General features: G+C 45.9%; 1 protein-coding gene across 6 annotated transcripts in view; it reads left to right on the top strand.

Moving 5' to 3' along the window:
* Nucleotides 1–25636, top strand: part of mtd (TLD domain-containing protein mustard) — a 168328-nt gene that overhangs the window by 106677 nt on the left and 36015 nt on the right. For 5 of the 6 annotated variants that reach the window (XM_084600822.1, XM_084600823.1, XM_084600824.1 and 2 more), the window contains exons 2-6: nt 5226–5595; nt 20088–20195; nt 21227–21313; nt 22595–22753; nt 23695–23918. In XM_084600822.1, the coding sequence (XP_084456948.1) occupies nt 5226–5595; nt 20088–20195; nt 21227–21313; nt 22595–22753; nt 23695–23918 (948 nt within the window). Of the gene's footprint in view, nt 1–5225; nt 5596–13936; nt 14033–20087; nt 20196–21226; nt 21314–22594; nt 22754–23694; nt 23919–25636 lie in introns of those variants that run through there. The other variant, XM_084600825.1, reaches the window with a different exon arrangement.

The raw sequence follows: 25636 nt of genomic DNA, 5'->3' as shown, positions 1-25636 counted from the left end.
GGATTCGTAACACGTGCTCATTTACCAAGTTCGTCTGTGCGTGCCGCTGTGTAGGCTTGCAAGGCCCAGCGTTACGTCCGTCCACGAACTGAAATATGCTGACACGTGCTGTGTCCCGACTTTGGTTCTCTTTTCATTCCTAGGCTTCGCTGCACGCCGCATTTCCCTTTGCTGTGCAGTGCTGCGTTTGGCTCTTTGCCAGGCTGCAGATATTACCGCGCGCAGCTTCCGCCGTTGAGAGGCGTTTGTTTCTTGTTTTCTCTTGCAAGCGGGCTAGATATTTCGCAGGTGCCTTGACAGCTGTGCAAAAACGTAGGAGTATAACCAGGATACAGAGTGCGGCAGGTATTTTCACGAAACGAACTGATCTTTTTCGCTTTGAGCGCGTGCGGTTAAACTGGAAACAAAAACCCTTCTCCAGCATAAAAGCGTGTTTCTCACTTGGTGAAAATAGTGGCAATTGTATAGTAACATTAAATGACGACAGTTTGCCCGCCTGCGATAAGTTCTGGAGGAACTTTTGTGCAACTTCACGCGACAGTGATCTACAAGAAATGCTAATTAACGTTTCTGATCTGCGTAAAATGAGCTCATTCGCGGCGCCTCAGATTTTCTCACGCGGCCTAAGCGTGCTTCTGTAATGGCCGGGCGAAGCCCTGTGATCTTTGTACACTCCCCAATAATCATCGTGAACGAAGGGGCCTCTGGATTTGGACACTATACATTACTGGTACTGTGTGGAGCAGTTCGTTCGCCATGTCTCTTCCTTTATCCATTCAGCTGTATACGATTTGGACGTATACATTACTGGTACTCTGTGGAGCAGTTCGTTTGCCATGTCTTTTCCTGTATCCATTCGGCTGTATACGAAGACAAAAAGAGACGCTCGATGAAGTCCCGAGGCGTTCCAACTCCTTGACACTTCCGGAATGCGTACAGGCTTTGCGCCGCACATGTTGCAGCTCGACAGCATCGGCTTCGTGCAGCCACCCTTTCGCTGCTTGACACTCAGAGACGCGGATTACAGCGCCAATCCGCGGTGCCCTTGACTTTTACACGGCGTTGGTTTTAGCTTTCTCTGCGCGCCCGCGTTTTCTCCACGTTTCAGGTAGTTGCGCGCAATTAGCTCGGGCCATTAAGCCGCCGCTATTGCCGCATCCGCGAAGCGCGTTGCGCTCGCTTGCGTGCACTGCGTCTCTGCCCATGGGTCTTCCAGCCCGATTCCATTCCCGCCTTTTTAATTGTGCCCGCGCGCGGCGTTCCTCCTTCATGTCCGCCCACGCCTTGGCGAGTGTTGCGACAGCTCGCCTCTCCCGGTTGTAAAAGGACGGCCGGATCGTTGTACACTGCGCGTTGTTTCGGGGTTAGCCACGCGTGTGTTTGCCCGTGAAAGAGGCTGTCTCGTACAGCTTGCCCGACTTGGCGCGGTCGCTGGAACTTTTAATAGCTTTGGGCGAGCGTTTTCTTGTCCCTCTTCTCTTCCTCCTCAAGCTGTGTGTATAAACTTTTCTCATGGCCAGTGAAAGTGAAGCTTCATGCGTCGTCTTTCTGTGAGTGTTACCCAGCGTGTAATCTTGTTTAATTCATTAAAACCTTACTAAATTTTACTTAATTGTCAGTCCATATATAGCCTGAATGGGGCGGTCAGAGTAGTGTGCGGTGAAACTTTTGTGAGAGCGTCGGATACGTAACCCTCTTCTGCACTGACTTTTACAGTGGAGATGCATTGTCTGTTAGTGGCCAAAGCTGAATGCACTGGGCTCGTCATTTGAAAACGGACTCGTCAGTCGTTTTTCGGCGATGTAAATGAAGCGTTACTGAAGACTACGCGAGTTTTTATACATATTGCAATAATCGGAATAGTGGTCGCATCACGCTTTCCCCTCCATGTTGTACGCCGCATAGAAGTGTTTGATTCCGGTGCAGTCCTGTCGCCGTTAACATCTTTCTGGGGATAAAGCATGTCAGGTATCGCAAAAGCTGTTTTGAACTGATGCTGCACGCCTTCTCAGTTGCCGGATTTAGACGCTGCGGTTCAGGTGAAAGTTTGATGGCAATTAATCCTCAATCATTTGCCCTCGACGCAAATGAATTCATTGGGACGGTCACTGAATTTATTGTTTCGTTCGATGCATTCGCTTGGGAATAGGTGCTGTATGTGCAAAGCCCTTGCGTAATGGAGGAAGCGACCCGGATCCCTTTGTGTGATCTCCCTTTCAGGAGGGTGCAGCCTCATCGCCATATAGCGGTTGAAGGGAGGATTCGTCACATCTAGCGTTTGACGCGCTGAACCGTTACGTTTGCTTGTTGGTGACGGCGAGCAGCCCAAGCTTTCGCGGCAGTGGTCGTCCTCCGCCGCGCAACGACTTGCCGGCAATCCTGATTCACCCAAGTCCGATTGTATGCTATTGATAGACGCGCTGTTGACTAACCGTGGAGGAGGAGGAGTGGTGGGTTTGAACGCCGCATCTTTCTCGCCTCAGTGAGCGTCGATTGTGGCGATTACGCTCAGCTTTGCGACGAGCAGGCAGCTGGAGAGCGTAGGGGAGCGCGGAGCCGAAGCTGCGTAGCTAATCAGTTTGTCCCACTTGTTACTCAGACTGTTCCACTTGTTGCTCGAACAACAGAGGGAACCGTCTGCACGTATTACGTTCAGTCCAGCAATTATCTCATGCTGCCTTTGCTTATCTACCGCGGGGATGGAGAAAGCGTTTGTTTCTCATTGGAAAGACGCTCTCGTCCGGGCCACGTCTTCGAAGCCTTGTTGACGCATCGGCGCGCGGTCGTAAATTGAGTCATTCTAGGGACGACCATAAATATTCCCGCGCCGTTGGGGCTCGGCGACTGGCGCTGGGCTGCTTGTACGTATACGCTTGCAACGCGGTCGGGAAACGTGTACGGTCTGCACCGTTAAGTTAGCTCGAGGTGAGAACATGGAAAAAGTGGATTCGCGTCTGCGCAGTGTGCTGTCTTCGTTTGTCATCCCGGCTTGCTGTGGTGGGAAGCTGGAGTGAAAGGCCAACGCTTTTTCCTATCGCATTCCGGCAAATCGCACTCGATCGACTTTTAACGCGCATGCGTTGCTGCACTGTCCACCGTACATGCATGGTATACATGCGTAGCTCATAATATTGGTAGAGCTGAGTTTGGTAGATTACCACTTCAGTCAGCGTCAGCTGGTTGGAATTTGCCGCCGAATCGTGTAGTGAAGGCTCCGGGTCTAAGCCGGGAGCGCGGACGGTGGAATTTTCTCTCTGATCTTTCCCACAGCAACGAAGTAGATCAGCCCGGGTAATGGCACGGCTGTCCAAGTGGATGCGGCCACGCGTTGCCTTGCACGTGCGAGCGCCTGCGTATACTAGTCCGCTTAGAGACTGACTTGCGCAAGCTAATGAAGATTGCGATGCCTGCGCGATGTCAGGCTGCGGCTATGGTAATGCAGCAGCCAGGGATAAGTGACCGTGGGTTCGTATCATGTTCGCAGCCATATGCTTGTTTTACGTGTGTTATTTATTATGCATGCATCAGTTGGAGCGTGACGTCGCACTGTGACGACAGCAGAGTGGCTTCAGTGTCTCGGGTTTTCGTGCCACACATTCGTTGGCGCGTGATGTCTCGTTCTGCGCATGCGCGAACATATCGATATTTGCGCGAATGCCCAAGTCTTTAGGCGAGAACCTGACGTGATGCTCGTGTAATACCGTCGCACATGAACAGAACCAGAACAACAATATCTTCGCGCCGGCAAATGTTACGAGTGCTTCATTGCATTGATTCCCTAGGTGAGCGCCCGTAAACCTTGAGATGCAGTGCAGTAACAGTAATTACGCGCTCGTTAATTTTACTGTAGAGCAGGGGAAGAGGAGGAAGTGGGCGTGTATTGCGCGGCTCGGAAGTGTACTGTTTACGCGAATTACAGTAGGGAGCTGGAAGTGCGACGAAATTGATGCGCGTCGTATTTGTTTATCGTGAGACCTCCCGTCGTGATCCTCATTGCCGGCTCTCCTTTCTTCGATATATGCGAGTGTGTTGTGCCCGTACAGTGCATAGACGCGGCGGTCTGATTTTTTTCTAGGGCTTCATTTTTTTTTTTTTTTCCTTCTGGTCATTCCGGTAGGCGGCTGTATACAATATATTGCCCGAATAAAAACTTTGGCTTTGAACTTCGACATTGGCACGAGCTCTTTTATCTGCTGTCGTCGGCCCGAGAGTTGAAAGGTTGTAGAAAGTTCGTCTGCAGGAGGCTCATATTGGCGGTGAGCGCTTCTCTTGCGTACCCCCATCGTCGGACGAAATCGTCCGGCATCGTCGACCGTATTAAGCTTCGCAGCCTCAACGAATGTCGAGCATGCCTCTTGCAGGTGGTGACGCTGGTTTGTCGGAGGTGCACCAGAGGCGCTGATTAATTTTCTTTCGCGCATGCAAGTCGCCGCGGTCGCGTGATACGCAGGTCGCCTCCTGCCTCTGCAACGGTAAAATTTTTCTTGTGTGCGATGGGGTGTGTGGATTAAGATAATAATAATAATAATAATAATAATAATAATAATAATAATAATAATAATAATAATAATAATAATAATAATAATAATGTCCTCCACTACGGCTCCCCTTTCTGAAAAGCAAGGCGCCCGTGTGCTGTGCGATGTCAGTGCACGCTAAAGAACCCCAGGTGGTCGAAATTTCCGGAGTCCTCCCCTCCGGCGTCTCTCATAGCCTGAGTTGCTTTGGAACGTTAAACCCCACAAACCAACCAATAATAATAATAATAATAATAATAATAATAATAATAATAATAATAATAATAATAATAATAATAATAATAATAATAATAATGAGCGCACACGCATATATGCCTCATGACGAGGATATATCGTCAGCTAATATTTTTTTACGCAGTTACAGGCGGCAGAACGTTAAGGGGCTGCTATGTATTTGGCTCTGGTGACGGTTGCTGATCAGCTTAAATGTTTAAAGACGGAGCCTTGGACTAAGTTGTGCATTTAAAGCGTGACTCGACTGTTCAGGTTTGAAAGTGGTGGTCTTTTACAAATTGTTGGCCCTTCCTTGGGCCTTGCCCATGCCGCTTACCCGTCAAAATGCGCCAGACGAGCGGACGCAGGCATGCGCCAAGCGCTTAGAAAAAAAATAAAAATTATATATATATATATATATGCCGTAAACGAAACGTGACATTGAGTGCACATCCAACTTTTCTATCTGCGCAGCAACAAGACGCAGTCGGTGGACTGCCACGGCTACGTGAACCCCCTGGAACTTGTGCTGGACACAAGCAAGAAAGACGAAGCGGGGGGCCGCGCGGGCCGCCATGTAGGGGGACCCCTGGAGCCCCTGCTGGGCCCGCTGGCCGCGGCAGCAGCCACGCACGGAGGACCGTCCCTGGACCCTCGCCGCCGGCCGGCCACGTCACCTGGCGCGGGCAAGGGCGCAGGTGGAGGGGCCGCGCCGCCGTCTCCGCTGCCGCCGGCGCCCCAGTCCGCACCCCCCACCACCACAGTGGCGTCGTCGGACATCACTGGCCGCAAGCAGCTGAGCCGTACGCCCACCCAGCCGCCGCCTGGCGCACTCGAATACGTGGTCAGTGCCTACCGATTACTGTCCCCAGGTTCCCGCCTTTTCATTTTGCATGCGGCAGTCGATATGGCGGTTTCCAGCGTGGTCCACCAACGGGATAAGCGTTTTTGACTTGCGGGAGTCCGCAGGAAGTATGTTGAGACGCCCGGGTGCGGCTTCTTACGTGGCAGACAGCAGCGGCGTCATTGCTGAGGGGCAGCGTGGCGACTGGCAAGCAAGGAGCTTTGATGACACGGGCTGTGGCTTATAAGATAGGGTTATTCGTTTTCGGGTCTTATATTTTCTCGAATTCGAGGGGTAAAAATCGGGCGTTATTTTTCGAATGATAATAGGGGAGAAATTGTTTATTTTTTCTTTTCTTTTCTTTTTTTTTTTTTTTTTGTGGAAACGCTCCGAAATTCAGGTATTATCGGGTTAAATTTGCAAACTAATAATTTATTCGATTTCTCCTAATCTGTGGGCAAGGATTAGGGTTATGCTTTGGGTTGCTTTCAAGAAAGTATTTCATAATTCGGCGTTTCTGTGGTAATTACTACTCTCAGTGATGTGCAACGCTCAGTTTTTGGACAAGAAACATTTTATTCACTTGAGCTGGTCATCGACGTTCTGCACGCCCTTATTAATAATGTACATAATCATTTGCATGCTGAACATTTCTGTTTCCATCCGAGACCTGTCTGGAGGTATCTTAACTGAGAGAATGTTCGCTCAGCATCACAGCTGTCATTATCTATACGCAACAATGTCAAGGCTGGGGTAGTGCACAGTTGCGTCGTTCTAATAGTCATTCGCTTCAACACTTTCATTTGTGGGGATTGCTTCCAGCAAGTACTGGTTAATCTCGCGAGCCTACATCATCCGTCACGGAAATCGAGGTCGATAGTCATCAAACGAGTGACTCACCAGCCGCTTCTGGAATGGATCGAGTAAGGCACCCAGTTTCCACGTTGCCAACTGGTTTCTTTTTTGTCTGAAACTTTCCGTTTCAGAGTGCAGCCCCATTTTATGGAGATTTTCGGGAAGACTCTTCAGAACAAGTTTTTACTAATGTGTCAGTGCTCAATTAGGTAACATAGACAAAACACCTTTCGCTCGGTCGCTTTTGCCGATCATCGTGGAAAGCTCGTTGACAGTCTGCTGTAGCTAGACGTTTACGAAGTGATCGAAGCTTGGCATCAGAATATTTCGCTTTGAAGCGTTTTTTTTTTCTTTTTTTTTTCTGAACCTCTAAAGGTGGCTTGAGTGCATATCTCATTAAGACTGCCTTCGTATAAAGAACCTCTTTATCAGTAAGTATCGTTCGAATAATTTCTGCTTTGGCGCTAATTTATACTACCTTTCAACAAGTTCCGTGGAGACAGTTGTTCCAGAAACCGGGAAAAATGGGGTTTTACCCGATCTTTTAGGAACATGTTCGGGGTGCAAAAACCGAGTGAAGCAAACGAACAACCCTACATATAAGGCACAGGAGTGTCCCAGGGCGCGATCGCATCGATTTCGCGCCAATTCTCTACGCGGGGCGTCCTTGCCATATTAAATCTAGTTCACTGTAGCAGTACCAACACCAACAATAATAAAACTTGTGAATGAGCACACACGAATTAAAAAGGCAAATTACCATAGGCACATCAAGATATGAAAAAAAAAATTAAATACATTTGCAACATTGATTAGGCATGTTTTCACCAGTGTAAATTTATGAGGGTTCTGCTAAAAGCATGTCTGCTATTCTTTTCCCGAATAAACGCTCATTTGTATATTTATGGGTGATATCTTTTATTTCTTTACTAGAATTAAGAAGAACTGTTATCTGGTACAGCGTGGTCTGTGAGCCATAATTTGATCTTAATCTGGCTGGCCTAACAGAATAATTCCTTAGCTGGTAGTTCTGGTGTTGGACATTGTGCAGGAATGTAGCGTTCAGTTCGTTTCAGAGAGTACCGACTTATCCACATGGCGAGTGTGCGACGTGAGTTATGGTTAAGAGCCGGCAATGTGTGTATTATAGCCGCGGCGGTGGCAAACAGCGGCCACGTGTCCCTATGCTTTCGAAATTAATGTAGCTAGTTCCATGCTAAGCTACCTTTTTTTTCGCTGCTGTCGCACTGTCGTCTCTCTCTCTCTTATTGAATATTTTATCGAAATCAGTGAGTCATCCTCCGAAGCGGCGCGTGTTGACATTTGTATTCGAGCGTCATTGCATGCAATTCCATATTGCGCCGTAGTGGTCGTGGTTTGGGAGATCGTGCATGGTTAGACATGGTGAAATCCAGTGACTAATTCTCAATAGCAGCAGCCCACGTGCTATTGAATTTATTCATATCCAGCGCGTAATTACGAGCGTCTGCGTTTTTCTACATCCATAATGAGGAAACGCGATCTCTGGCGAGTCGCATTTCGAACTTCGGCCTTTCGCTGTTTGCGAAGACGGTAGAGGACATCACGATTTCCTGCGATGTTCGCTCGAACGTACACGTGGCCGAATAAATACGAGCCTTCCGGCGTAAAGAAAAGCCGAGCAGCAATTATAGCTTTGGCTAAACCACTGAGTCCTTGACAAAAATGAATCGTATGGGGGCGTTTCATTATTTTCGAAAATGCATTTCGTGTTCTGTTCGTGAGCACAATTTCTTTGTTCCATAATGTTTTAGAGCTAGTCGTTCCTGGACACACATGTAGAGAAAATTGAGTATTGGGTTCTCGAACTTTTCGCCATTAGTGCGGTGTGGGTTCTACGTGGAAACAGTTTGGTCGTTGACGTCAGATTCTGCAATGCTCGGAAGCAATCATTTTTGGCGCAGGTGATGTCGAATCTGTAAACGCCGGAATTTAGCCTCGAAGGGTTTTTGTGATCTGGTCAAACCACATCAACATGTCACGCGCCTGCGTCCGCGTCTGTCGTGGTTAAAAGTTTAAAAGATGACGAGTCAGTGTTAAACAATTAAAACAGCTATAATTTACTGAACTAGCGAAAAATGAAGCTTCATGAAGCTGGCATAAACAAAGATATGAAGCGACAGCATGGCGTTCGTGGCGCTACATTCCCTGACATCTGACTTTGAATGTTAGTTCCTGCCCATACAGCCGACGCTGCCCTCAGTGTTTCCACTACGCAGTGAGATTTAGCAGGACATGCTAATATCGCCTCTTACATGCGGGTTCGCTTTTGATTTGGTTTATGAGGTTTTAACGTCCCAAAACGACTAATAAGGCTTTGAGGTACGCCGTAGTGGAGGATTCCGGAAATTTCGACCACCTAAGGATAAAGAACCCCAGTTGGTCCAAACTGGTCGTGGTGGTGGTGGCGGGGTGTGTGTTCTTGTTTTCGCAATGTATCGTCTATGTAAATGTTTCCTGATTATGTGCGCATACACAGCAGCGCATTCGTTTCGTCTTCTGGTGGCCTTTATCAGGGGCCTATGGGCAACGCTTGAATTGCGATTGGCGGACCCACTTTCGGATTCCTCGTGAAGGGGAAAGAATAGCGGGAAGTAGTCTGCATAGAGCTCGCGGTGCAGTGACACGCGACGCCGTAGATACGGGGCCACTGTACTAGTATATATGCAGGTGTGTACAGCGAGGGTTTTGTTCTGGCATACGTGGCTCGCCTGTTCCTCGCCGCTGGGCCGGCTTCGCAGCCCAGAGCTGCATCGGCAGCTGTGTGCACGCGATTTGTGCAGCCTCAGCTGCTGCAGCCGGCGTGGCTTCATTGATTGCTGCCGATTTCGGGTCGCACGACGCTCTGTGGGTCGGGGGCGCATGCGCGCGTCGAACGCATGCGAGGCTGTTCTTCGGCGCCAAACGCCTCGCCTTCGCGCGAATGCTTTTTTTTTTTTTTTTTTTTTTTTTTTTTTTTTTTGTGCTCGTTTAACTGATCGAAATTTAGTTAATTATACCATGGCTTATGTATTAACAAAAGTAGGCAGGCGCATATGCAGACAAAATACACAGTCGTCTCTGCTGTGCGATGTGATCGCGCTAAAGGACCCCAGGTGGCTTTTAACTCCGAGAAACTATGTCCTAAACTTAATTTACCGTAGCCACGGGTCAGACCTTTCAATTTTTGTTTAATTGGTGGGCTTTTTTGCTGTTTATTTCAGAACGTTGTTTTCCGTATTGTTTTCTTTGGCGAATGTTATTTTCTTCCGGTGAATAACTGTTACTTTCTTTTTTGCGTTTTTAATCTGTTTTCAGATGTCTCTTAAAATTTGCGAATTCCCTTTATTTTTTATTTTTTGTTAGCTTGAGCGGCCGATTATCGGTATATAATTAACGCATGAATGGAATTGCAAAGTGGAACGGAAATTAAAACGACGAAGCTGTCAAAAAGTAAAAAGTCAAGCTTACGTCTCTGCCTGCGTCGTCACGTTATCGATGACTTGCTGGACTGCTTTGATAGAAAGTTGAGAGCGTCACTAATTGGTCCGCATTTCGACGGCATTGATGGAGCTGTTTTGGAACTCTAACCTTCGCGACTGTACCGTGACACATTTTGCTGTGAAAACGTCACACGTTTTTGTGGCGCTCATGCATAGTTTCGCCTCAGGGGCCTGGAGAAACCTTGCTTAGTTAAATAGTTACTCTAGTAACTACCCTGAGAAGGTGGTGAACAAACAGTCTTGTTAGCAGCCGACAGTCATGGTGAGCGTCTCGGTCTGCAGATAGCGGAGAAAAAGCGCTTGACGGGACTGATCCAACGGGGGGACCGGTCTCTCACCACGCACTTGCACTTACTTGTTAATTCTCTGATATGTCTGATTGCGACGCCTACTCAACAGCCAGCTATCGCTGTGTCTTGCATGTCAAGGGTACGACTTTTGTGTTTTAAAGACGAATTTGAAAAATCGGCCTACATATAATGCGAACGCATTATATGTGTCATTACGAGAAGAGCTAGCGGCGATCGTCCGTGCTTGCGAGCTCAACATAAAATCCTAGCCGTGGCAAGAAAAATAGGGTGCTGTCATGAAGCAGTCGTATGAGGCGCACTGCAGGCCAGGCGTCTGCGATAATAACCGGATGCACGCAGACCGATTCGCGACCGAGGCCACCGCCACTTCAGACAGTTGTATACCAGTCATCCGTCTATATATGCTCGCCACTGGCGGACCTCCGTGTGGAGCCAGTTTTTCCGACATTTGCATCGAAATTGTGATTCGACCATTCGTTGCTTCAGTCAAGTGGGAGGCTGTCTCTAACCGACGACACGTGTGCCTCGAACGTTCGACGATTACGGCTCCCGAATGCCGAGTGAAGCATGGCAGTCTACGCGGTATACGCAAGCACACACGCGGAAGTATTACACGCCGAAAACCTCTTTCGAAAACATTTCACCCGCGGGACAGTAATGATTTCCCATTCGTATACGAACAAGCTGTTTTTTTTTTTTTTTTTTTTTTTTTATTTCGGTTGAAAAGAGAAACCGTGGCCCTGACCATAGCTTATAACCAGGAGTGGCCAGACATCTGTATCCAAAGGGTCACAAGAAAAAAAAAAAAAAAGGTGGGGAGGGGTAAGTGGCGTTGTAAATTTTTGTAAATGGTACAGAGCTAGCGATCACAGTGAATACCATTCATTCGGCGATTCCTCATTCTGCATTCACCGGTTAGCGCATCTATGCTAGAACCACATTTGAGAATAAATATGGGGAGGAAGGGTTGCGGACGCTAGAGAGTCGCGAACGACCTGGAACCGCGGGAGGAGCCGCTGTTTTGCCACCCCACCCCTGGCATATACCAGTATATAGGTGGTCGAAAATTCCGGAGTCCTCCACTACGGCGTCTCTCATAGCCTGAGTTGCTTTGGGACGTTAAACCCCACAAACCAACCAACCAACCATTTATCGCCTGTTTATCAATTCATAATCAGTGCCAAATATTTTTCGAACTGCGTTGTCAACATAGCGACTTCAACGGAAGTTTGGTTTTATACGAGGGCTTTTTTCTTTATCTATGCTGTGGAGAGCTTGAAATGCTCTATTTTTATTTGATTCACGTTGGCACGAATTCAGTGCATGCGATTAGTTCGTGCATGCTCCAGCTGAGTTGCGAAAACAATGGAAGTTTCTTTTTATTGCATCGACGAGTCGTTGCCGGTAATTGGTCGAGATAAGGAGGCGACTCGGCGGCCAAGGCACCAGACGGCGAGTCGCTCAAGGCCGTCCGTTCGCACCGTCGCCGCTGCGGCGGGGGCGTTGGCAAGGCAACGCCCCCCTGCAAAACGATGCTGCGCTGGCGCGAGGACTTCTCGAATCCGCCAACCGTACCGCGTCTCGCCAGATACTGTGTTATGAGTAATGGAGCCTCTTTGTTTGGGGAGCCTCGGGAGTTTCAGCCGAGAATATCCGTGTTAGGGGAAGTTGCGCAGTGTCCACTTGGAACATTGGTCAAGCTCATATAATTGCAACACTGGGGTAGGACCGGTGAAATTGACGTTAGTAGTTAATAATTAATTGACATTTGAAACAATCGTTCGCTTTTAAATATCAATGAAAACAGTCTGTATGGAATGAAAAGTCTGAATGGATCAGTCATTATCTGATCGTTATATTTAAAACTGCACTTAAGCATAAACGAGTTCCTAATGACTGGCTCATTACTAAAGTAGGCCCAGCGCACAAAACTGCAGACCTGGAAGGCAGTGTAAAATTGCAGGCCATTATCTTCAATCTGCGTGTGCGGCAAACTTCTGGGGCATATATAATATCAAATGTAATCTATACACATCTTGAATCAACAGATATTTTTTATTATTTCTTAATTTTCGACATAAACTTTCTACTGTAACTCAGCTAGTCGAGACAGGCGATGATTTCGGCAAGGCGCTGGGCAAATAAGAAGCAAGTTGATGCAATATGTCTGGACTTTTCCAGTGCTTTCGACAGCGTCCATAATGATTTAATTAACAAGCTACCAATGATGGGAATTAGCAACGAGCTCGTGCAATGCAGCATATCTTACCGGCAGAGCACTGTTAGTTGAAATCAATGGTAGGAAATCAAAATTATTAAACCTAACTTGTGGATTACCTGAGGATGCTCCAGAAAACAAAATACACTGAAACTTTACTTCAACGAACTTCAAGGGACCTCAGGAAAACGTTTGCTTAACTGAAATAAGTGCGTGCAAGATTGATTTCATTAGCTTCAAGAAACATCGGATGTCCAAGTCGTACCCATTTGTCACTGCGCTCATTTGCAAGCAACGAATGCAGTAACCTCTTGCAGCCCTTTCGAACTTAGGCCTGCAGTGTCCTTAAACTCAATCACTGAGTAAGCTCCCGTGTACCTTGTCCGGCACAATGGGGCAGCAAAGGCCTTCATTTTCTCCAAGCAGATCATGATTAAACAACATGTATACGTATGCCTTTCTTGGAGTTAAAAGCCTAGTAGGGCTGATGCTCTCGCTATGTCATGGCTATAGTCACTGCGGAAAGCTATTGACTCGACTGGCCACAAGCCAATTCAGTTTAAAGTAAATGACGGCCACTTTTCATCACACGGTAACAAAACTTGGTTCTCAACGTAAAAAAATATGCCACAAAAAGTGCGAGTCACAAGTTCTCAACATGGCCTGGATGACACAGGATGACGCCGCGGAAAATGTTTGTAGAACTGAAACGAGCAACAACTGATTCCGTTAAAATGAAGGGCGTTTGCATGTTCTCGTACACCAAGTTCGTACAACTGAATACTTCTTTTAAGTGACGTTCGTTCAAGTAGTATTCCACTGTATGCGGCTGCTTTAACTCTCACTTTTCGCTAGCTCATCGCTGCGGTCACGTGTTTCGACTTGATGCGTACTACGTTTCCCCGAAGAACTGCTCGTTTGACGCTGCTCTGACAACGGAGGGCAGGCGGTGCCCGCGGCCCCATCCCCTCCTCGCTGACGGAGAGGGCGCCATCCATTGTCTTTCCTTCCTCTCTTGCGGACCGCGAGAGACGGCTGTCGCGTCATTGTTTCAGTCTGCCCCTTGTTTGGGTGTCCCGCGTACTGTTCAAGGTCAGTGCGTTACTACAACCTCGCTGACCGTCTTTTTGCATGTGCAGATAGTACAATTGAAAAAGGAGGTGCTCGCATCGTGCCCGGATTTTGTGAGCCTGTCCCGACTGCTCGCTCTTTTTTTGAACTTGAACGTTGCCTCTTCCGTCGCCATTTCTGCGGTAGGATGAGCTGACTGAGCTCCCTCCTGCGACAGGCTCGGCGCATAATCAGACACCGCGTAAACGTCATTCTTCTTCGTGTACTATGTACTGTGCACAGCGTCTATCACGTTCATCTGGAACGCTTGAGCACGTGTTGTTGTGTCTGGCGCAGCTGGCGAGCTTGTCTGGATGCAGCCGCCCAGTTTATCAGTTTTGTCCACGCGAGGCGCCCGCAGGTGTCGGCGCGCGAGCTGCAAAACCAGCACTTAGGCAAATACACGTCCTCAAGTGTTCCTGGTACGTATGATCGACCCTGTACAAGACCTTGTCTTCTGCGACTGCTGACCGCATTGGCGAGTTTGAAAGGAAATGGAGGAGGAGGGAAAAAGCCACTTATCAGAAGGACATCACTTTAGCTTTGTATGGAAAAGGTGAAAGGTTCACGTAATCTTGCCGGTGAGGCTGGCATCACGGGTTCACCAGTGGGGGCTTCCTAGTCTGCTTCTCTCTAAAGCCTCTTCTCACTCGCACCTTGCGTGCCTTGCCTGCATTTGCGATTAGTATAGGGCTCTTCTGACCTGCAGCGCCAAAGACTGTCAAAAGCACCCATCCGTTGCTGCAGGTGGTTGCGTAACTCCTCGGGACTCTGGGCCTCTCCGGCAGCGTTTAATGCGGTACCTTCGCTTATATAGTTCTGAAAAGGCTGTCTGTCGTAGCGAGAGCTGTGCGAAAGTAGTGCTTGACTGAAGCAATTTTTATTCCACTTAGTTTTCTACACCTAGAAAAACTGCTGCGGACGGAATGTGCTTATGTAAGGAAAGGGGGAAGGTAGCCTGCAGTTCACGGCGCTAGTGTTTCGGAGGCAGCAGTAGTGGTGGTAAACATTTATTTCAGATACAAATACAGGAGGTTACGCATGGCGAACGTCGCAGAGCCGGTCGCCCGCGGGCGGCCTAGCAAGCTAGCTACGACATCTCGCAGGAAGAGAGACCAGATAGAAAAGTGAACCGAGATAAGGTATTGCGCGCAGGTCAAGTGCGGCTTCCTTTCCCGACTCTCGCTTTTCCTTCTTTATCGGGGCCCAAGAGGGCTGTGTGTCACCTCGGATGCTCGCCTTGTCCCACCGTTGTGTGCAGATACTCCCCGCTAGTGGCAGCGGGCCACATACCCTAAGGAGGAATACCACTCAGCTAGCCATTCAAAGCTTTGTGTCCGAACAGCTGTTCACTCTGGTATCCAAACGGATTAGTTGTGCAGATTTCTTTTTTTTTTTTGTATTTTTGATGCACAGCTCCTTTTCATGAGTGGCAGCTGTGCTTAAACATTTCTTTGTGTGACGTTTCGAAACCCTCTGTGACCGTAGATGTGTTGTGAGTTTGTAGCTTTGCAGCTGGAGCCAATTTTAGCTATCAAAAATGTTACTTGCAATTTGTTGAACCGAATTGGTCTATTTTAAAATATTTTTGTAGTGATCTGTAGACGAAGAACGAAAAAAGATTTCGTGAACACACGAAGGGACACTACCAGCACGAGCGCAGTAGAATGAAAATATAATCGAGTCAAAATAAAGGTGGCGCCTTCCCGCACTCGACGACGTACCTCGCACGACTCGGGTGATGGCGTATTGTTTCAGGCAATGTAACAATGTTGTGGGCAGTTTGAATTGAACGAAGGTATGCCTGTTGGCAGGGGCTTTACAGTTCGCAATAATAGTCCGTATGCGCTGTCAAAAGATGCTTACAATTCGATTACCCTTTGCAAGCTCGACACTCGATTTTGTGTTGTTTCAGCTTAAGATTGACGCTTATTTGCAAGTTCAGTGGTCAGCGTCACGCAAATCTGCAATTCTGCAAATCTACACGTGAAATATAAAACAATGAACAACGCTATGTCTGTCTCTTTGAACACGCTGCCAGGGATCATGTGCAGATGAAGTTCCAGAATACCGGCTGTCATGGTCCTGATCGAGGGAATGGAATTATGCACGGATCATGCCGATTTTCAGCGTGGAATGAAACCACAAAAATAAGCTGATCAAAAGAAATGTATATGTGATACAATCAACATCCACTTGTTTTATTCATATATGTTCGCAGTCTGCCTTGCTTATATGGTCCCCCTAAACGCGGTTTTGTGGATATAGTGGGGGCGGGCGTTTTGTCGGTCGAGTTGCCGGCGCTTATCAGGCCCTTTTAGAGAGCGCGTCCTCGTACCATAGGTCGATGGGGCCGTGTCTGTAGCTTTGCCGTGTTTTTCATTTGTTTTGTTCTCGATGGCCGAAGGACGTTCGGACAAGCAGCGCGCCAGTTTGTTGGAGCTTTAAAGAAGTAAAAAAAGAAAGAGTTGAGTAAATAAGCGGCGAAAAAGGCCGCGGTCGCACAGGAAGCTTATAGGAACGACCGAGCGCCGTAACAGAGAAATAGAGAGATACGGCTACGACGTCGGAAAGCCAATTGGCTCTGTCAACACGCGACCGCCATTTTCGATTTTTTTTTTCTTCTTATTCGCGTCGCTTTTTTCTTATCGCGTTGCGATAATCTACAGCTGCCACTCTTGGAACCGCGCAAGCGGCGTCCTTTTCGTTTCGCCGCGCGAGTACCGCGGTAAAAAACGAATTCGCGGTATTTTGCATAACGGACTTTTGCATTTTGCATAAGCAGTAAGCGACAGTCCGTCAGCGTAGTACGCCACTACGTCGTAACCCAAAGCTTTCTGTTGACATGCTGGCTACCTAGAGCGTGACCTGGATAAGGCGGACAAAGAGTAGACGCATGCCCTTCGGAATGACCTTTATATGTCGATCAACGGACTAGATCAGTCGGATTCGCCAGGTCGAGCCCTCTTCTGCCACCCTTTCTTTCGCTATTCCATTGGCTAACTTTCGTGCGCCCGCCGCTGCGACCTCATTTGGCTGAGCGCGCTCGGACATTTAGCTGGGGTACGAACCCGGAGTACCCGGCTTCGAACCCGACCGCTGCGGCCTCATTTCGATGGAGGCGAATGGAGGATGGGGAAATTATATTCCAGAGCCCTCCACTATGGCAACTCTTACTCTACTTCTTTCATTCCTGCTTCCTTTCCTGAATTCCTTGCTGTGCGGCTGAGGCGCGCAAAAAGATAGTTCTAAGCTGCACCTTTAATTTCCTCTGAAACAATTTTAGCCTTTGCGCGTGCAGTGGGAGGTAAAGAACGCCTAATTAAGGTTCTCCCAAGAAGGTTTGTTTGTTTTAGTATGATTGGACTCATTAAAAAGTAGGTACCGTGCGTTTCAATGCAAACCTTCGGAAATTCCTGAAAATAGTGCTTCCAAAATAGAAAAAAAAGTATTCCGAGAAAGAAACTCTCAGCCGTGGCGGGCACACTATGCTGCAGAAGTCTTCTAATTATCCAGCTAACTAACAAAACCCCACTCATTAAACTTTGAATTATTTCTATTGAGTGGTTAGCCCCATTGGGGAGTTTGAAGCCATGGACAAGGCGTGTCATATCAGTTTTGGAGCGAAGGAAAACTCATTTTCTAAAACCGGGCAGCGCAAGGAAATCTAACGCTTTTTTCTGCATGAAGCCGAAAATGAGCACGAGAGAGACGCGCAGGAAACGAGGTGGAGGAGTGACCTTCGGCGATGACGCGTGCAGTGGCTACTGCCGCTCAGTTCGAACTCAACTGGTATTGTCATGCGGCAGGCATTCTTTTGCCTCCCAGCTTGTTCGAAATGCGTGGTCATTAATCTAAAGAGCGACGGAACGAAAAAATTAGCTGGGGTTTAGCTTTAGTTAAACTCGGTAGGTTGCGTAAGCATAGCCGATGTAGCTTCTCTTCCTGTTCTTTTCCTTTCTTTTTTCTTATTCTTCTGCGGCGCGGCGTGCCGTGGCTACCGACCGGGTTTCCCCGACGGCTTGAAGAGGGGCCCCATCTGCGGTCGCTCTAAAGGTCAAACGTGGCTACCGGCCGGGTTTACGCGACGGGCTGAAACCTGGTCTAGTATTGCTTACGCAATAAAAAATAAAAAAAGATTAGAATGGCGAAAGCCTACCTTAATTCCTCCTATATCTTATGCCTCTCATCGTTTGCCTCTTATCGGCGTTCTTCGCAGGGCAACGTATAATTGGTTTACTAGAAATGAAAGGCGCCGTATCTGTCACTTTCTCCAGCAAGTGAGACTGGACGGTACACAATCGCTCCGGTCGCTTTGGGTTCCTTGGCGCGCGTTCAAGTGTGGGATTGCAGATGCTAGTAACGCTAGACAAGAACACATCTCGCGGAATCTCGTGGAATATGACAGATCATGCCCACGAATATCGCGAACAACTCTCGCGCACTGGATTTCGTTCCATGAGCAAAGGCTTTTGCGAAATAGAGCAGGCAGTTTAAATTTGGCGCTGCGGCCTCTGCACAGGTCATCATCGGGCGTGGCGTCTGTACCGAGTTTCGTACGCGTCTTTTGCCCTCAATTTCGGTTTCCTGTGAAAAAAGAAACATTGGATTTCTACGCGCTGCAGGGATTTAGAAAATGAGTTTTTGCTTTAAAAGCACATATTGCATCATCGTATTGTTCGCGGCTTCGAACTCACCATTGAGACTCACCTGCGGTAATTAAATGAGTTTTAGCTATTTAGTTGTATAAATAAAAGTTTTGCAGCAGTTATGTCTGTCACGCCTAAGAGTTTGTTCCTGCAAGTACCTTTTTTATTTTGAACTCTGTATTTTCAGGAAGTTTTGAAAGTATTCACTGAAATACCCAGTATAGACACTAAATTTTGTCTTGCAGTTTTTAATCTTTATAATATGATGCATAAGACATTGGTATATGTGGATCACTTGGTAGTATTTTCCTATGACCGCTAAGTTGAATTTCATTTTGATGCCGCTTTAACACCAAGCTATAGCATGGTGTTAAGTCATGCGAGGCATGGGGAACATAAAATAGAACTGCTGATATGAAATTTGTTGTCATTTCAGCTCATCAAGCAGTCTTGCTTATGCATTGCAGTGAATTAAAATTACATATAGTTTTTTGTGTTGCAGTTTTTCCACACCTCATGTGACCTATACATCTACAATTTACAGCCGTCGTTCAGATTATGAAACCAAAACCAAAATAGCATCAACAAAGGAATTCAATTCTAAAATATTAACACACCATTGGAAAGAAGAAAACGCCAACTAAAACTTGATGTTTTAGTCCTTTAAAAATGCGTCCTGGCCCATGCCACATTCCTAAGGAGGTTATGTACTTGAACTTATTCAGTGGAAGTGGGACCTGAGTTGGTGATGTGATGCTGAATTCGAGTCTTGCAAGGGGTAGAAACATATGAAAGGGTTTTTCCGTTTTAAACAACCACATGTGACCACGTCATATATTCGACTGAAAATTTTCATGCCCTTTTGGTGCACTGGATATAATTCTGTTCCACAACGTTATTGGGAACATAATTTTGTTTGGTTGCACTAGCATTTTGCCAAAGTTTAGGAATGGGTGAAAAACGACATTTTCGACATTGCGTTTCTGATTGAGCAGTTCTGGCATAGTGCAGAATTGAGTAATAAAACAAGAAAAATTACTTTCTCCGGGTCGGACTTGCATTATTTCCAAGCTTGCTTAGGTACAGGGAAAAAACAAAGGCTAATTGAAGCGATGCACCAAACACATGGCTTGCTGGAATTGTTTCTTGAAATGGCTTGGAAGTTGCTAGGTTACCGCTTCAGAAAGGGAAAACAAAACCCTTTTTTTTTTGGTTTCTGCAGTTGAAAGTCAAATTGTATGACCCAAGCTCTGTGATAGGCTGGATGATATTACCTATATTACAGTCCTCGACATGAAGATAAACCAATGACACGCATTTTAGCCGTTTTTCTGGAGTAAAGTTTCTTGAAATCTCATAAAAAAAATCTTACATAATGTGTTACGTAAATGCAAAAGGATTGTTTCACATGAAGTTATGTGGTATATTTGGAATATCGGTGCCCAAAGATGTTTCTGGAACATCTCACAATTTTGACTTCATTAATAAAAATTCTGGTGAAAGACCCACTTCCACAACCTTCACTTATGTTTTCTTGGCTCTATACATGGGCGTGTGCCTGGGTGTCTAGACAAGGTTTCGCTAACCGAACCCCAGGAACATACTTGTCATGCATACTTGTCATGCTGCGAATTTTAAAAATATTTTGATATGCATGTTCAATAATGCTTGTATTGTTTGCATTTGTTCTGGGTTATCAGTGTGCTTCAAAAGTGTTGTGCATAAAGTGGCATCTGTTTGTGTTCTAGTTTGTTTTCGTCCTTGTGATTTCAGTGTACCCGGAGACATGTGCTTTAAACTGTGCTTCATTCTTTGTATGTTTCTGCAGGTGAAGGCTTCAGACACATTAGCTGGAATCGCTGCAAGGTTTGAGTGCACTCCGGGGGAGTTGACAACAATGAATCGGTTAACAAGCAGGCTTATCTTTCCTGGCCAGGTTAGTAAACTTAGCTTGCTTTTGATTGTGTCCTTCAATAGCTATTGCCACTCGCTGCATGCATCAACTAGTAGCTGGCTGCATCGTGCATTTAGTGTTGAGGTGCGGATGCTAGTGAGCGAATGGTCTGGTCATTTTTTATGAACACCTGAAAGCCGTAGCTTTGTTCCCCAAGCATTGTCAGAAGACCAAATGGATCCGAAATGGGAAATCTAATGTTAGAGAATGTGGCCTCAGCTTGCTTTTATGGGGTGCTTTTGGTTTATGTTTAAAGTGGGGCTGCATGACCCTGCTTGTTAGCAAGGAAGGAACCTCATTTCACGGCATTGTTCTGCTACACAATTGTTGTCACATTGAATGCTCTGACTTGTGCAAGTTGTATTCAGTGTCCAGGGCAAGCTGCTGCATATTTTTCCCATTCTTCATTTGGGGTAATAAATGCATAACACATTAATCATTGAAGCACAGGATACTATCCTCGGCGAAGGGGCAAGGGTATACAGAGATAGAACTGAGTGTTTTGAAAACGGCATAATAGGAGAAAGCAGATTCTACCGCTGCAGCAGGACAAAGCGCAACAGCATTAGGTGTTGCCACCAGCTAACACTGGCAGAGCAACTATTCAGAAGCTCCCTTTTCTTCTGCATTTTGAAATATAGTGAAAACTAGTGGGCAGGTGATGATTTACCGGCATAGACTGCCTTTGACATTGCATCATATCTCTGTTTTGACATAAGTGCATAAATCCAGCCTTTGGATGTATACTCTAAGCTTCTCCTAACTCTTGAGTTTTTCATTAGCTAAACATGAACTTAATGGCCTACTTTGTGCAGTGTACTTACCTTTCTCCCCCCACCTTTTCCTGCGTATTATCTCTTCATATGGCGGTGGTCCTCACTGTGGTTTCATATGTAAATCCATTTCAACCTCTACCCTTAGCCTAACCTCAGCGGTTGGTGGCTTTGGCATCAACAGGAGTGACAATCGCTGACTAAGACTGCCACTTTGCCTCTCTTTCCTTTGTTTGGCAGATGCTGTACATTCCTGTCAAGGAGCAAGAATCTCAGGCTGCCGACTTGGCCGATTTACTAGAGCATGGGAAAATGGAAGATGAGAAGGTAACACTTGTCTCTCACAGTCATTATCAAGTGCTAGTGATCAGTTTTGGCCAGGTGCAGCTGCAGCCTTAATCGCAGCATTTGCATCTTGCCTCAGTTTTTAATTGGGAACTTTGCTGACCTTTCTGTACATATACATGTAAGGGCAGCAAAGAGAGAGATTCTTGTTAGACAGGTGCTCCTGTGATTAGGCTGAAATTTGTTGGATTTAATAGGGAAGTACATATTTCTTAAAATATGAGAAGCAAAATTAGGGCCCTCGCTCTGTATAAGGATTCATAGAAAAATTCAAATTATTAAAATAAGAAACCTCTCTTTCACTATTGTATAGCTGTTGCATTAAGGCATAGATGTCTGAAGTTATTGGAACAGAAAAAGCTTGTTGTGAGCATTCGAAACAGGAGAGACTGACATGTTAAATTTGATTCAGTGTCCTATCATCATTACATGCTCAAAACTTGCATAACTGACCAAGGTGGTTGTGCTGCATAATTTAAGACTGAGTAGAATTTTTTCTCTCCTTAAACATTGTGACAGGCATAGTTCCCAAAACTTTTCATATTTGTTTTTGTTGTAAATTTGAAGGTGTAAAATTTTAACGTTTTGTGTTTTTTGACTGCTTTCGTGTGATTATCTATGTGCGCAGGTCGCATTTCTGCCTCACTAAGTCACTTGAATTTGACAGTTTTTAAAAACAGGTTGAGTCTTGTACAGATTGTATGGCTAATGAGAGCTCTTTTATTTTTCCTATGAATGATGAAAACATAGGTGCCTCTGAAGCAAAGCTTCCTCTTAATTGAGTCCAGTAAACTGATATGCAGTTCTTGCATTCCATGAGAGGCTTTTGATAGCACACAGAGTTAATTTTAAAGTTGACCTGTATTGATAGAACATCATGCCCTAGAATGCATGTTCACTGGAAACTGAACTTTTATGTTGTGACATGAAGACCAATTCTTGCATATGGGTGTCATAATGACATGGTAATGCGGTATATATCACAGAGAAAAGTAGTGGCGTCATGATTTGAAATGAATGGTGGGAGAAAGTGTATCAGTTCTAAGCTAAATGTTTTTGGCCCTAAATGCATATTTAGGGGATAAATGTGCATGAACATAGCCACAAGGAGCCAAACAAGTCAATTTTCATTGAGAAGAAACGTGGTTTGTCCACAGTGTTTCCTTAAAATCTGTTGCAAACAGAGGTTCTTTTTTTTTTTGTGTGTGTGTGTGTGTGTGGAACTAGCACTTTATTGCCACTTTTGCTTGTGCCCATGTGCAGGCATCAGCAGGCCACCATGGCACCGGGGTAGGGCCACCTGTGTCCAGCGAGCGACCGTGCTCGCCGAGGGCGTCACCGCCAGACTCACCTGCCGGCTTCATGGAACATCGACATGGCTGCTCTGTTGAGCACCTTGAATCAGCTGAGCCAGAGAACAAGGTACAATATGATAAGACGTGGGAGATTTCAGCCAGAGTTAAGCGCCTCAGTGCCACCAAAGAGCACTTGATGTGGGTTATGATCCCTGTGTGTTATAGTTTATACCTATCATGATACCTGATAGGTCATATGCTGTATAAATGTTGTGACATACATTTTGTCGCATAGTTTAGCAAACCTTTTTTCAACAGCTAGAACAGTGAAACCTTTCGAGGTAAACAGAGTTTTGAGTCATGCAAAGCACCCGCACTTGCACAGTACTTATCGTTCATCATAAAATTTAGGCAATCTGTCCAGCTATACTTCCTCCTTTTAGGGAAGTGGACCCAGTTCTTGCTCCAGGCTGCATGGGCCACCAGGAATAAGCACTGAGAAATGCATAATGTCTACAGATTAACATGAAAATATTTTGACATAACCAACATTTCGTGACGAGTTGAAGGTGTACTGCAACGAAGCGTGCAGAAAAACCAATGTATAATAGGTATATTTAGCTGCCATCAGACCAAACTGGGATTGGTTGTCAGCCATGTCTTATTTAAATTTTCATTGGAACTTTCCATTCAGCACATTTGCATCATTGTGGGCAGTTCCAAACTGCATAGAATTGACCATGAGTGATTGTTTTGCAATTTTAAATAATAAACTATCAAAAATATTTTGACTATGTTTCATATTTTGAGAGCAACAAGGAATATAAGCCCATTAATAACTCGGTAGTTTTTCAGACCATGGTCTTTTGTTTAGTTATGAGTGCTCATGTTAGTGCTGTTTTAGTAGTAAGAAGTAGACTGACCAATATGTGCGATTGCATTTCCTTTGGCCCAAATGTTCCCGTATCATGCCTTGTCCCGATTAAACACTATAGTTTTTGTTGGTAAGCAGGGCAAGTTGGGCTAGCTTTTGTTGATGTTGGATTGCATAATTTTGATGCCTTGCAGGAGAACATGGATATGTTCTTGAAGATTTCATCGAGGCATATAACGGACGGCCAGGGGGTGGTGATGGGCACGCTGCTCGTCACGCCCAACAACGTCATGTTCGTACCGAACGTATCAGATGCGCTTGTCATGGAGCATGGCTCAGAGTGCTATGAGGTGACGGCCCCCATGGAGATGGTGGTAGCTGCAGCCCTGTACAACGACATCACACACATGCGCCTTCGGTCAGTCCTTGTCTTGCTTAAATTGGTGCTAGTGGAAGTGCCACATAGTATCTCATTATCAAGAGCAGATGTAAGAATTAAATAAATTGCATGCAGAAAAAGTGCGCCATTTGTGATTGTAGTTGTGCCTTTCCTCTCCTAAAAAGCAATTTTTTTTAGCAGCCAGCAACCACAGCTCAATGGTTTAAGGCAACAGGAAATGAAGATGGTCTCTTTTGCGCCGTTTCGACTTGAGGTCCCATTCTTAGCTAAAGATTTTTTTTTTTGTGCTGGATACCAACTTGAACAGAAAAATATTGGAATACTTCGGATTAGTTTTCTCTTGTGTTGAGTGACTGGCTCTCCCTCATGTTCGGCTCCAGGTTCAGACATTTTTGCCCTTACTTTGCTGAGAATGAAAGCTAAAAGCATTTCGGGCCTGAAACATATCTTCTGCATAGCTTGTGATCTGATGAGCTGTTTTCTTTACCATTTCATTGCTGTAGAAAAGTGCTACTTTTCCTCGTGGGTTGCACTAATAGAGCTGTCATGGAATGTCCTGCAGGACACAGTGGTCATAAGGTAGACTCGTCATTTTTCTTCTTGTTGCAGCTCTGAGCTCTGGTGGCAATGACAGTGACATTTCTTGGGATGTGCTGGGAAAAAGAATGGAGTATAGTAGTAGCCTTCCTACACAGCCAAAGGCACAGCAGAACAGGGGTGGTTTTGTTCTGTGATTTTTGGTTTACTTTCTTAGCAAGGGTGACGGGGGTGCTAGAAAAACTTACTGCCTGTTTACTGGAAGTGGAATGCGTAAAAATAAGTATGAGATTTCATCCGCATGGAAAAAAAGGTAGGCATAGCTTTGTTGAGAAACTGGGGTGACATTAATTTATGTGCAGATTATCCTCCCGAGACCGCATGATTCCGTTCTCTTATTGTCAGGGTCCTGTGAGTAGTGTCACTTGGCGACAAATAGCAGAAATATTGAGAAGACGAATAAGACCATATTTAAAGCCCGCCATTCTGATCACTTCTGTGGCGCAATGGATTAATACTACTTATCTCAGCATTCAAAGCATCTGTTTGAATCCCGTGAGTGCAATTGTTTCAATTCTTTTTTAGAGTTCACAACATTCAAATGAATTACTAACACCTTTCCTGGGGTGTGTTCCCCTTTAGGCTGCTTAATGTGATGTTTTTGATTCTTAATTGCCGCAAAACCAGCTGTGAACACAGCCAGGAGGTGATTGGCAGTGATTACACTGTGTAATTACCTTTACTGTAATCACTCCCTGCCTTCAGTGAGTGTATGCTACATTTAGGTTGCGTTCAGAGACATGGCTCAGCAACAATGGCCTCAGTAACTCGCTGAGACAGCCAGTGAGGAGAAAGAAGTTGCAGGACCCTACCACAGTTTCTCCTTAGGCTTTCAAAATAAGTTAGTAGGATAAGTATGAATGTGAAAGGTGTTTTCTCAATAGCACTAATTAATGTTTCAGTTTAGTGTGTACAAGTTCAATTTCAGCTTTTGCACTTTTGTTTTACTTAATATTTTGCCATTGAGCACTAGGAAGCATGTTAGCTTCAGGAACAGGGCTTGGGAAAGCTGTCGAGCTGGAGAGCTGTGTGTTTCATGTTTCATGTGAGAAAATAGCTAGTACTAGAACTTGTTTCCTGTTGATGTCATCACAGTGTTGTGATCTGCAACGTTTGCAATTTGGTGAATGTTGATCTTG

The sequence above is a fragment of the Amblyomma maculatum genome, chromosome 4, assembly GCF_055883805.1.
Source record: "Amblyomma maculatum isolate TAMU_Amacu chromosome 4, ASM5588380v1, whole genome shotgun sequence".
NCBI classification, from domain to species: Eukaryota; Metazoa; Arthropoda; class Arachnida; order Ixodida; family Ixodidae; genus Amblyomma; species Amblyomma maculatum.
This window is presented reverse-complemented; position numbering and strand designations above follow the sequence as displayed.